Raw genomic sequence first — 12,297 nt, forward strand, 5'->3', positions numbered from 1 at the left:
GCAGCCCCATGCGCCCGCGTCCTTCCCATCCCCATCTGTCCAGGCCTCAGAGACAGTCTGGTCCTTCTGCTGGGCCCCAGGTCGAGAGCCACCGCATCACTGAGGGGCAGGGCAGGGAGGATGAAGCCCTCCTGAGCCCACAAAGGAACAAATCTTGAGAATTCCCACCCCTGAGTGTGTTAAGGCTGCTGCTTGGTTATTGCCACAAGCCGGGAACTCCGGGAACGATGCAGCAGGGGGAGGCCAGGGAGCCGGGAGAGCTCGAGGGCAGCACAGCAGCTCCCCCTGAACTCCGCAGACATGGTGAGACCCAGGGCGGAAAGGCCACGCAGCACTCCCAGGCCCGCTCACTATTTGTTCTTAATCTTCACCCAAGGCTATTGTCCCATTGATTTTTCTCCAGGGAGAGTGGGAGGAAGGGGAAAAGAGTGAAAGGGAAAGAGAAACATCGAGGTGAGAAAGACATCAACTGGGTGCCTCCCGCATGTGCCCTGGGAGTGAGCCTGAAACCCAAGTGCCTGCTCTTAACCAGGAATCGAACCCAAGACCCTCTGGTGCTCAGGCCACCGCTCCACCCACGGAAAACACTGGCCAGGGTTGTCAGAGCCAATTTAATGCGCTTTGAAAAAACATTACAATAAAATGTGCTTCCGATCTGGGAGCCGAACAGAATCCAGGCAGAGAGCAGAAAACCAGGCAGCGCCCGCAATAGCCTGAACTGAACTCTAAAAGGGCAAGTGCTTCCCTCTCTCAGCTCCTGCCCTTCAAACTCTAGGCCAGCGGTTCTCAGCCTGTGGGTCGCGGCCCCTTGGGCGGTCGAACGACCCTTTCCCAGGGGTCGCCTAAGACCATCCTGCATATCAGAGATTTACATGACGACTCATCACCGTAGCAACATGACGTTATGAAGTAGCCACGAAAATAATGTTATGGTTGGGTCACAACATGAGGAACTGTATTTAAAGGGCCGGAAGGTTGAGAACCACTGCTCTAGAGACAAATAATTGGGCACTTTCTTTGAATATTATCACTTCTTTAACTTAAACACTGCTTGCTGCTAACCTCTGAGGCAGGCGGTGTCTGGGAGAATGTTCTAGATCACGTCTGCCTTTTCTCCACTCCCTCGGTCTGCGCTGCTCCCTGCTGGCAGCCTCAGCCCAGCTGACTGACTGACCACCAGCCATGTAGGAGGGGGGGGTTCAGGTTCGGGTCAGGCGCAGTCGGCCCCAAGACCCCATGTCCCGAGTCTCTGCCAGACTTCCTCCTGCCCACCCAAAGCCCTGCCTCCCTCCGGCGCACACCTGGCCGTGCCTCCTCGTTTCTCCCACCCCCCTGGAACCTCATTTATTTTATTGTGTTTCTCACCCATCTGGCCCCTCAAGGATGTGAGCCCACTGACTGGTCCACCACATACCCTGGTGCCAGGCGAGCAGCAGGTGCTCAATAAATATTTGTTTTATTAAGTAACTGACAAGCCTTTTGGAATAAATGACATGCATATTATGTGTTTAGAAGTGAATCGCAGTCTGGATTTTGATGATGTATTTTTTTTAAATAATTAGAATAATGTATATACCTAGTGCATTTCAGATCTTATCAGTGTGTCCCTCACACCCAGCAAGCAATTCTGTCTCAGTCACTCTCCAGCTGGGTGGTCCCCGCCCGCCCCGGGCACCTAGAGCCGTCGCCGTCAGGCAGTTACTAACGAGAAATACAAAATCTCAGGGAAATAGTGAGCAGACAAGTGGGTCAGGAAAGAAGCCTTCACAGAGAAGGCTTTAGAAATAGTTCTAGTTCCCATGAATAAAACAAGACCATGATCATCTCCACGTCACCGGGTCCACACAGAGGCCGCACGCTGGTGTGACGGCGCCCCACTGTGGGCGGCAGAATGCGTCCACGCGACAGGGTGTCAGTGACGGACTCCCAGGCACGGATGCGGGACACTAGATGGAGGGCGGCCGGCGGCACATACGGAACCCGAGAGCATGACTAAGGGGCCCACACGTTTCTTCTTCTCTTTACTGAAGAGCAAGGATGGGGAACTGGTGCCGTGTGAATTCTTTAATCCACAGACTACTCTGGACTAAACTGAAATCAACATACCTTAAAGTGGTTTGTAAATTATCACTTAAATTGATACTACAGAAGCATTCCTTAAACAACAGAACACATGCTAACGTCACTACCGGGCAGCTCTGCAGGGGGGACTGGCGGCCAGCACGGTCCCTCAGACGTACCTGTCCGGAGAGATGGGCTGCTTGGCTACGGGACCCAGGTCGCTCTTCAGGAGGTCCCAGATGTAGATGCAGGAAGTGTCGTCCTGGACGAAAAACACCGCTGGCCGGGTCGGGGACCACTGCAGGCCGGTGACGGCGCGGCCCGCGGTGCCGAGGCCCCACTGCAGCACCGGCCGCTCGGACGCCAGCTGGTGGAGCCTGATGCTCCCGTCGCAGCAGCCGGCCTGCGGGCAGGAAACCAGGTCACAGCTGCTTCCCTCCAGCCAGCCTCACGGTGGGAAACACTTCCAGAGCGCCAACATTTTTCAGTTCGTGCAGCAAAAGTATCTTTTTGTTTTTGAAACATAGAATTCTAACATTAAATCTGTCCTAACAAATGACAAAGATAAGAATTCACCTGGGAGGTTCTGGGACATTTTGTACTCCTTTCCCTTCCCAAAGTGGCCAATAGGCAATGAATTCCGTGAATGTACAAGTAGGTGTTTATTTTTAGCTAAGTTGGATCTCAGTGATTCAAACACAGGGCATTAAGATTGGCTCCATGAAAATCAATAAGGCATCTTTAAAAAGATATGCATACATTTGCACCAATAATATACTGATACATCCCCTTGGGTTGAAATTTCCATAAAATAAAACGTAGCTGGTTTAGTAAAAGACCAACATTTAGCTAAAAAGAGAAGCTTGTGCTCTATATACTAAGTCAGTCCATAAACAAGGCAGAGGTGCGGACGGCATCGCGCGAGGCTCAGGGCGCTCGGGGGCCTGCGCACGTGGCCTGCGGTCGGTGTGTCCTGCACAGCGAGCACTTCTCACTGCCCGGGTCTTGGCCTCCACGTGTTTTGTCCTAACAGGAGCCGGGACTCCCTGGAGAAAGGGCTGACTCCAGGAACTTACTACCCCAAAAAGCAAAAAGGGCTCACAGAATGATGCCAGAGAGCAAAGGACCAGCTCCAAGGACCCCCCAGGGATGCTCTGAACAGAACAGGGGCAGCAAATGGCTGTAAGCCACTGAGGAGAGTAAGGAGCCATGTGCCCACACCTGCGTTACACATACATGCCTCCATACATAGCAATAAACATGCCTGCCTACGTGTACACCTAACATACATATTTACCTACTCCTACATAGCAGAAAAGACAGATAGCAAACTAGTAAACATGGAATTACCTACAGGATGCAAAGCCACCCTCGGAAATCACCAAATTCAGATGTCAGCGAGGATCATGAATGGATGCAGGTAAGAATGTGAGCACATAGATGTGGAAGTGAGGGTGCAGGTGAGGATGGAGGCAGGTGAGGCCCTGAGGCTGCAGGATAGGATGGGTGCAGGTGGGGAGGGCGCAGGTGGGGAGGGTGCAGGAGGGGAGGGTGAAGGTGAGGAGGGTGCAGGTGTGGAGGGTGCAGGTGGGGAGGGCGCAGGTGGGGAGGGCGCAGGTGGGGAGGGTGCAGGTGTGGAGGGTGCAGGTGTGGAGGGTGCAGGTGGGGAGGGTGAAGGTGGGGAGGGTGCAGGTGTGGAGGGTGAAGGTGGGGAGGGTGCAGGTGTGGAGGGTGAAGGTGGGGAGGGCGCAGGTGGGGAGGGCGCAGGTGTGGAGGGTGAAGGTGGGGAGGGCGCAGGTGGGGAGGGTGAAGGTGGGGAGGGCGCAGGTGGGGAGGGTGCAGGTGTGGAGGGTGAAGGTGGGGAGGGCGCAGGTGGGGAGGGTGCAGGTGTGGAGGGTGAAGGTGGGGAGGGCGCAGGTGGGGAGGGCGCAGGTGTGGAGGGTGAAGGTGGGGAGGGTGCAGGTGTGGAGGGTGAAGGTGGGGAGGGTGCAGGTGGGGAGGGCGCAGGTGGGGAGGGTGCAGGTGGGGAGGGCGCAGGTGGGGAGGGTGCAGGTGGGGAGGGCGCAGGTGGGGAGGGTGCAGGTGTGGAGGGTGCAGTTGGGGAGGGTGCAGGTGTGGAGGGCGCAGGTGGGGAGGGTGCAGGTGTGGAGGGCGCAGGTGGGGAGGGTGCAGGTGTGGAGGGCGCAGGTGGGGAGGGTGCAGGTGTGGAGGGCGCAGTTGGGGAGGGTGCAGGTGTGGAGGGCGCAGGTGGGGAGGGTGCAGGTGTGGAGGGCGCAGGTGGGGAGGGTGCAGGTGTGGAGGGTGCAGTTGGGGAGGGTGCAGGTGTGGAGGGTGAAGGTGGGGAGGGTGCAGGTGTGGAGGGTGAAGGTGGGGAGGGTGCAGGTGGGGAGGGCGCAGGTGGGGAGGGTGCAGGTGGGGAGGGCGCAGGTGGGGAGGGTGCAGGTGTGGAGGGTGCAGTTGGGGAGGGTGCAGGTGTGGAGGGTGAAGGTGTGGAGGGTGCAGTTGGGGAGGGTGCAGGTGTGGAGGGTGCAGGTGAGGAGGGTGCAGGTGGGGAGGGCGCAGGTGGGGAGGGTGCAGGTGGGGAGGGCGCAGGTGGGGAGGGCGCAGGTGGGGAGGGCGCAGGTGGGGAGGGTGAAGGTGTGGAGGGTGAAGGTGGGGAGGGTGCAGGTGTGGAGGGTGAAGGTGTGGAGGGTGCAGTTGGGGAGGGTGCAGGTGTGGAGGGTGCAGGTGAGGAGGGCGCAGGTGGGGAGGGTGCAGGTGTGGAGGGCGCAGGTGGGGAGGGCGCAGGTGGGAGGGCCCAGGTGGGGAGGGCGCAGGTGGGGAGGGTGCAGGTGGGGAGGGCGCAGGTGGGGAGGGTGCAGGTGGGGAGGGCGCAGGTGGGGAGGGCGCAGGTGGGGAGGGTGCAGGTGGGGAGGGCGCAGGTGGGGAGGGTGCAGGTGGGGAGGGCGCAGGTGGGGAGGGCGCAGGTGGGGAGGGTGCAGGTGGGGAGGGCGCAGGTGGGGAGGGTGCAGGTGTGGAGGGTGAAGGTGTGGAGGGTGCAGTTGGGGAGGGTGCAGGTGTGGAGGGTGCAGGTGAGGAGGGCGCAGGTGGGGAGGGTGCAGGTGGGGAGGGCGCAGGTGGGGAGGGCGCAGTTGGGGAGGGCGCAGGTGGGGAGGGTGCAGGTGTGGAGGGTGAAGGTGTGGAGGGTGCAGGTGGGGAGGGTGCAGGTGTGGAGGGTGCAGGTGGGGAGGGCGCAGGTGGGGAAGGTGCAGGTGGGGAGGGTGCAGGTGGGGAGGGTGCAGGTGTGGAGGGCGCAGGTGGGGAGGGTGAAGGTGGGGAGGGCGCAGGTGGGGAGGGCGCAGGTGGGGAGGGTGCAGGTGGGGAGGGCGCAGGTGGGGAGGGTGCAGGTGGGGACGGCGCAGGTGGGGAGGGTGCAGGTGAGGAGGGCGCAGGTGGGGAGGGTGCAGGTGGGGAGGGTGCAGGTGGGGAGGGTGAAGGTGGGGAGGGTGAAGGAGGGGAGGGTGAAGGTGGGGAGGGTGCAGGAGGGGAGGGTGAAGGTGTGGAGGGTGCAGGTGTGGAGGGTGAAGGTGGGGAGGGTGCAGGTGGGGAGGGTGCAGGTGTGGAGGGTGCAGGTGTGGAGGGTGAAGGTGTGGAGGGCGCAGGTGGGGAGGGTGCAGGTGGGGAGGGCGCAGGTGGGGAGGGCGCAGGTGGGGAGGGCGCAGGTGGGGAGGGCGCAGGTGGGGAGGGCGCAGGTGGGGAGGGTGCAGGTGGGGAGGGTGCAGGTGTGGAGGGTGCAGGTGAGGAGGGCGCAGGTGGGGAGGGTGCAGGTGTGGAGGGCGCAGGTGGGGAGGGTGCAGGTGTGGAGGGTGCAGGTGAGGAGGGCGCAGGTGGGGAGGGTGCAGGTGTGGAGGGCGCAGGTGGGGAGGGTGCAGGTGGGGACGGCGCAGGTGGGGAGGGTGCAGGTGAGGAGGGTGCAGGTGTGGAGGGTGCAGGTGTGGAGGGTGAAGGTGGGGAGGGTGCAGGTGGGGAGGGTGCAGGTGGGGAGGGCGCAGGTGGGGAGGGTGCAGGTGGGGACGGCGCAGGTGGGGAGGGTGCAGGTGTGGAGGGTGAAGGTGGGGAGGGTGCAGGTGAGGAGGGCGCAGGTGGGGAGGGTGCAGGTGGGGAGGGCGCAGGTGGGGAGGGTGCAGGTGGGGACGGCGCAGGTGGGGAGGGCGCAGGTGGGGAGGGCGCAGGTGGGGAGGGCGCAGGTGGGGAGGGCGCAGGTGGGGAGGGCGCAGGTGGGGAGGGCGCAGGTGGGGAGGGCGCAGGTGAGGCGGTGATGAGTGGCAGGAGCGTAGCAGAGCATCCACTCGTCTCCCCGCGGAATGGTCATTATCAGAAAGGGGAGACAGCGCCTCCTAGTGTTCCCACCTTACCCAGGAGCCATCAGGTGGGCGAAGACGGACAACGGAGTCTAACTCGCACACACTCAAACTGAGGACCCCGTTCAGGTTGTGAGAGACTGAGGAGGCGCAATAGCAGAGGAGCCGCGTGACCGGGGAGGTTACTGCAGCCACTCCCACTGGGGGGGGGGGGGCGGCGCTGCACTGGCTTCCTGCTGATGCGGCTCTGCCACTTAGGGTGGGAGTCCCGCCTGCACCTCTGGGAGGACTTCAGGACTAAGTGCACCCGCAGGAGAGGGCCGAGCCGGGAGGCAAGGGTGTGCCTGTGGGGCACCCACAGGCTGGGCAGGCAGGGACCCCCTGCTCCTCCTGGGAGTCCCCTGTAACACTGAAACTAGGCCAGAACGCCAAGTGTCAAGACCTGCACAGCTGGGAGGGGCTTTCAGGAAACCTGCGGTGACACGCGCGGACCGGCCGGCGGGGACTGTGGCGCAGTGAACAGCTGATGCTAAAAGCCGATCCGTCCCTGCAGGGCTTTGCTGCCCGGATGGAACCGGTGCTGAAACACAGACTCCTCACCAAGAACGCCGGCTCCCCAAAGGGCGAGAAGTCCACCGCGGTCACCTTCACCGGCCTCTCGCCGTGCTGCTGGGGTTTGAAGAATCTGGGAAATACCCTCAGGTCCTGTCTGGAGCCATGGCCGACAAAACCCTGGTGATAAACATACAACAGTGACGAAAGCCAAGGGCAGTACAAGGGTGGGTAAAGCTGTCTTCTCAAAACAGCTGAAGCAACATTGTAAAAGCAGTGAATTCATCTTTAGTGACGACACTGATCAAGCAACTCTAGGAAAGAAGAAGGTTCCAGAATGAAGTTTAGAATATTCCTCACCATGTTGGTGCCGACAATAAAGTGATTAGGATCTGAAGGCAAAAATTTAACATTCAGTGTTTGTGCAGCTCCCCAGCGTCCGCCGCCTTTGTGGGAAAGGCTGGAAGAAACAGCAGAGGTGAGCGGACGGGCCGGAACCGCGGGCCATGACGGCGCAGCACACGCATCACACATGTCCTGTGGCTGCTTCCCATGTTCTGTGCTCTGGAGAGTCTCCTCAGATACGTCTCACATGCCATGCTACTCCACATTCCCCTCCTTCATTCTCACGGGTCAGTCTCGCGTCTAGAACTCTCTCAGATGGTGCCGTTAGCTCCGCCTGCGAACCCGCGGGCTGTGCAGCAGGGTCTGTAGCCTCTCCTTCGGCTGCACTGGTCAGGCCTGTGATGCTGGCGCCTCAGCTGCGGACTCTGAGCTTGGGGTTTCAAGTCTCCTCCTCCGCCATCTCCTGGGCTGGGGCGGGGCTTTCTGGGTTCTCTCTCATGAAGGGACAGGAACCCCAGTGCTGTGCGGGGGTCCAGCCCCACCTTCCAGCCTCGGGCAAGCCCGCAGCACGCAGCCCGGCACGGGTGGAGCCACAGCAGCAGCGGGGCCCAGGGGCCCAGCCTCATCCTACACACACACACACACACACACACACACACACACACACACACACGGGCTGCCCCTGGCTCCAACCTCCACCCTGGACCTGGCACCGACAGACATTCCTCTCATTTAAAGACTTGTGTGCATAGTTGTAACAGCAGAAACCGCTCTGCCTGCGCCAGAAGCAGGAATCTGGCCACGGTCTCTCTCACCCACACTCAGGACTGCAACTGTCAAACGCACACCCTCCTATCACTCGCAGAACAGAGCTGAGCCCGCCCCTGCCCCCCGCCCGCCAGGCTGCCCAGATCCTGCCTCAGATCCACTCCTCCTCATCCGTGTGGGACCTGGACCCTGAGCCAGGCACTGGAGAGGGCAGGGCCTCCCTCTCACCATTCCCACGACCTTAGCTGAAAGGCACCCTCATCCCCATGACGGCTGCCGGGCCCTGACCCTGACCTTCCACACCGATCCCTGGATCCCTGCAACAGCCCAGGCGTCTCCGCTCCAGTCCCCGCCTCTGTTCCACACTTTCCCTCTAAGGCCCGAACACTCCCGATCGCCATCAGGAATGGAGGACCGTGGAAACCCTCATGCAGCAAACACTGACTCATCCTTCTCTGGACGGCAAGCCTCCGGGTCCTGCCCTCACTGTGTCATGGCCTCATGCCCTGGCTCCACGTCCTGCTCCTGCTGATCAGACACTCCTGGTCCACCTCCCACCTCAGGGTCACCTCTCCAAGAAGTCACCAGTCACCCCCACCATCACTCTGAGCTCCCACAAGCATGTGCACGTCCCACAGAGCGAGTCACGCATGTGCCATACCCATGGTGGACGAGGAGACATGCCGCCACCCAGGGTCACTCCCTCCTCAGACTCCCGAGTTCAGTGACGGATGGGAGAGAGGGCACAGGACCTGGCAAGGACACTCGGGAGCTCCCGGGCCAGGGCCGTCTGCGTCTGCGGGACAGTCACCTGCCCCTCACGGCCAGGTCTGTGCCTCTCCCCTTTGTAGGCACGGGTCCCGGGGGACCACCATGAACACCCCTCTCACTGAGCGCTATTCCCCTGACACAGGGAGCCCGCCTCCGTAACCACAGGGACTACGTGACTGCGTGCTTACAAGAGCCCGGGGTCCCACCAGCCCAGGGGCCACCCTGGGCATGAAGGACTGGGGTCTGCGACCACCGGTCCTGTTTGACTTCATGGTTGTATTAACACTGAGTGAAAAGCAGTCACATCGCACCGATCTGTACGATGGACCAAATTTTGATCAAAGAAAAGCAGGTGGCTCTCCATTTGCGATGCGCCTTTACACTGACTCATGAATGACCAGGCATTCGGCCACCATCTCCGTCGCCTCCCCATGTGGGACACGGGCCTGTGCTGAGGGGCTGCCTCCCGGGGGCACTTACCTGTCGCTCAGCCGAGTCACAGAGCTGTGCACCAGCTTTATCCTCCCTCCGGGGATGAGCCCTAAAAGCAGGGAGACGGGGACAGATGTGCCTCTGAGGACAGGCGGCCGGTCCCTGGAATCACGCTTCACCGCTCCACACCTGCGTCAGGGGCAGACCAGGAGGCAGGAGGCCCCCGGGGGCAGGTGCGGCTCCTGAACGCCCTCGGCGCTCAGCCAACAATAAGGGTCTGCAGTCAGAGCCTGGGGAAGGGCTGTGAGTCACGGCCAGGAAGCCCTTGCCTCTCAGACCTGATCCGGCAGCACGCTGAGCGGAAGACACACGAATGAAAACCAGCCTCAGCATCCCCCGCGCCCTCGCAGCAGCACAGGCCGGGCGCCCCCCTCCGCGCCCCTGCCTCCTCCCAACGACTCGCACACCACCCTTCCCTCAGCGCCATCATGGCCACAACCTGCCCCTCAGCCAAGCGGTGGCTTCGCTTCCTGTCTACTCCCAATGCCACCTTCCCGTTTGTCATTACTGCATCTGGAACCCAAATTCTGGGCAAGGCACTGCCCTCAGTGTGCCCATACGTAAGCTCAGCCCGCAGCCGAAGCCAGGAGACTGCCAATGCTGCCGTCACAGGTGGGAAGCCAGCCAGGCCCGGACGCGCCCGTCTGACCTGAGCCCCGGGGCCCTCAGCCCACACTCCCCATCCACTCACCTGCTTCCTGGCACCTGGGACGGGACCAGGTTGCTCAGAGAAGGCTCATCAGTGCAGGACTGGCTCCCACCACAGTGGGTGCTCTCTGACCGGCCCCCAATCTAATGCACGAGCTAGAGCCTGGACCAGACACTGGTCCCTGATGTACAACATAGGGATTCAAGGGACACAGACGCCAGGGCACGCACGCGCTCGGCCTTGCCGCCAGCACCCGGCCCGCACGCCCTTCCTCACTGCGGCCGAGTTGCTCACACAGTGGCCGATGAGGTTGCAAGACACGTGACCTTCATGTCCACCTTCCAGGTAGCCAACCGCTTATTTTCCAAGCAGTTAATGCTGTCTTTAATCTCTCATTTTCAGCAAACACTGACAGAAATTCATTTTTTTCATTTAATAGTTACCTAAATCACTTATCGAACCTGCAAGATCTGCCTTTGGTAATTCAACAACCACCTAAAAACAGAATATTGAGATGACCATTAACACATTTTCTAATGCGGGAGCCATCTAAGCACAGCACAGGTCTCACAGACACCAGCTGAGCGGGTGCTGGAAGCGTAACCGCCAGGCAGAGGGCCTCGCTTCAGAATCATCCCCGCGACGCTGCCGGCCCTCCCGCCCTCGCCCCTCCCTGACGTCCGGCCAGGGCCTCGGAGCCTCGCACATCCTTTACCCTCATCCCTGACAGCCCATCCCTGGTCCACGTGCGTCCGCGCCCACAGGACCCACAGCTCCTGGAACACTGCCCTGCCCTGCCTCCCCGTCACGAGGCCCTGGCAGCCTTCTCCCCAACAGCCACACTCTGCTCCCAGAACCTGGGAGTGCAGGGGCGCAGTGCCCGTGTGCCCCACTCACCCACACGTTGAGAACCCCACTCTCGTCCAAGGAAGCGATGTGGAACGACAAACCCGACATTTCTAACAGAGAGAGAGAAATGGCTCAGCGAGGAGCGCACAGGCCACAGCCTGAGTTCGGGGTTCGAGGGCGGTGCAGGGTCGCGTACCTTCCTGAGCAGAAAAGGGCGAGAGGACGAAGCTCTGTTTCCTGTGGCCAGACGCCGCGACAGGCTCGATGGCTTGCAGGGGACTGCGGTGGTTCACAGGGGTGAGGACGCCATCTGGGGAGGCACGGGCGCCAGGGAGCGATACGTTAGAGACACGCTGCCGTCGGGGAGGGGCAAACACAGGTGCTTCTGAGACACATGCTCCCCACGGGACCACGCGGAGGCTCCCCGGGGCCACTGCCTTCCGCATGACCACGGAGCAGACCACAGCCCCCAGCCACCTGTGAGAGGAACAGCACATCCCGCCTGCGGGTGGAGGGCCCTGGGACTCCCTCCCAGGGGGTGTGGGTCTCAAGGACGGACGGAGACCAGAGAGACAGCTCAGCTCCCAGGGCAGCCACCTGACGGGCAGGGCAGCCTGGAGCTGCTGCTTTGGGAGGGAGGGGCCACAGAGGCGGCCATGGAGGGGAGTCCGGGCAGACTCACCCCAACCCTGTCAGACCCCCAACACCTGCACTGACTACAGCCCCGGCCTACACACTGTCCAGGAGAAACAACCAAAGTCCACAAGGGCTCCTGTAAAAACAGCCAAAGCATTTCAGCCGATGAAAATTCTCCCCTGAAAACAGGCAGGAAACAGAAAACACAAACTCTACCCTGCATCTCACCTCCTCAAAAAGCACGTATGTAAAACAAACACACACACAGAAACGCCTGGAATCAGAAACTCAGAACAGAAATTTTAACAAAACGAGCAAGAAATAAAGAGAGAGCTGGGGCTGAGCTCAGCAAAGATGACGCATAAACGACAGGTCTGGAGCCGATGGGCAGGACGCAGGCGGTGCCGAGATGTGGCTCGGACTTCTCCTGAGGTCCATGGACCCCTCACTCCCCGGAGCCCACTGAAGCCTCGTAGGTTTGGGGATAGGACATGGTGGTGAACTCAGAGGTTAACCAGTAACATGGGCAGCACATGTGAAAGGTGTCTATTCCAACAGCATCACACTGACGAGGATCCTATTTTCCGCCAAGGGCTGTTTGGATATTAATAACATCATCTGTGGGCCACACCAGATCATCCACTTAAACATCAGCTGCTGTATTGGGTCAAGCATTTAATGCCTTGGCAGGGCCAGCCCAAATGATTTCACGGGCCTTACACGGCACATGGGCTGGAGGTTCCCCACCCATGCTATAGACTCACACATTCTCCCTCAAAGGGGCAAAAATTGGTTGTTAGGAGACAAAAAAAAAAAATACTTGCTCTTTTTATG

At 60.5% G+C, this 12,297-nt stretch overlaps 1 protein-coding gene across 6 annotated transcripts in view; it reads right to left on the reverse strand.

The window, feature by feature from the left end:
- DYNC2I1 (dynein 2 intermediate chain 1) overlaps nucleotides 1-12,297 on the reverse strand; it is a 98,559-nt gene that overhangs the window by 36,549 nt on the left and 49,713 nt on the right. For 4 of the 6 annotated variants that reach the window (XM_081101853.1, XM_081101854.1, XM_081101851.1 and 1 more), the window contains exons 17-23: nucleotides 11,024-11,137; nucleotides 10,876-10,937; nucleotides 10,422-10,473; nucleotides 9,318-9,378; nucleotides 7,314-7,413; nucleotides 7,002-7,133; nucleotides 2,241-2,464 (exon numbers count right to left, since the gene is read on the reverse strand). In XM_081101853.1, coding sequence (XP_080957979.1) covers nucleotides 2,241-2,464; nucleotides 7,002-7,133; nucleotides 7,314-7,413; nucleotides 9,318-9,378; nucleotides 10,422-10,473; nucleotides 10,876-10,937; nucleotides 11,024-11,137 — 745 coding nt within the window. The remainder of the gene's footprint in view (nucleotides 1-2,240; nucleotides 2,465-7,001; nucleotides 7,134-7,313; nucleotides 7,414-9,317; nucleotides 9,379-10,421; nucleotides 10,474-10,875; nucleotides 10,938-11,023; nucleotides 11,138-12,297) is intronic. The other 2 variants (XR_013996564.1, XR_013996565.1) reach the window with 1 other exon arrangement.

This window comes from Myotis nattereri (genome assembly GCF_964212035.1).
Source record: "Myotis nattereri genome assembly, chromosome: 11".
Classification (NCBI taxonomy): Eukaryota; Metazoa; Chordata; class Mammalia; order Chiroptera; family Vespertilionidae; genus Myotis; species Myotis nattereri.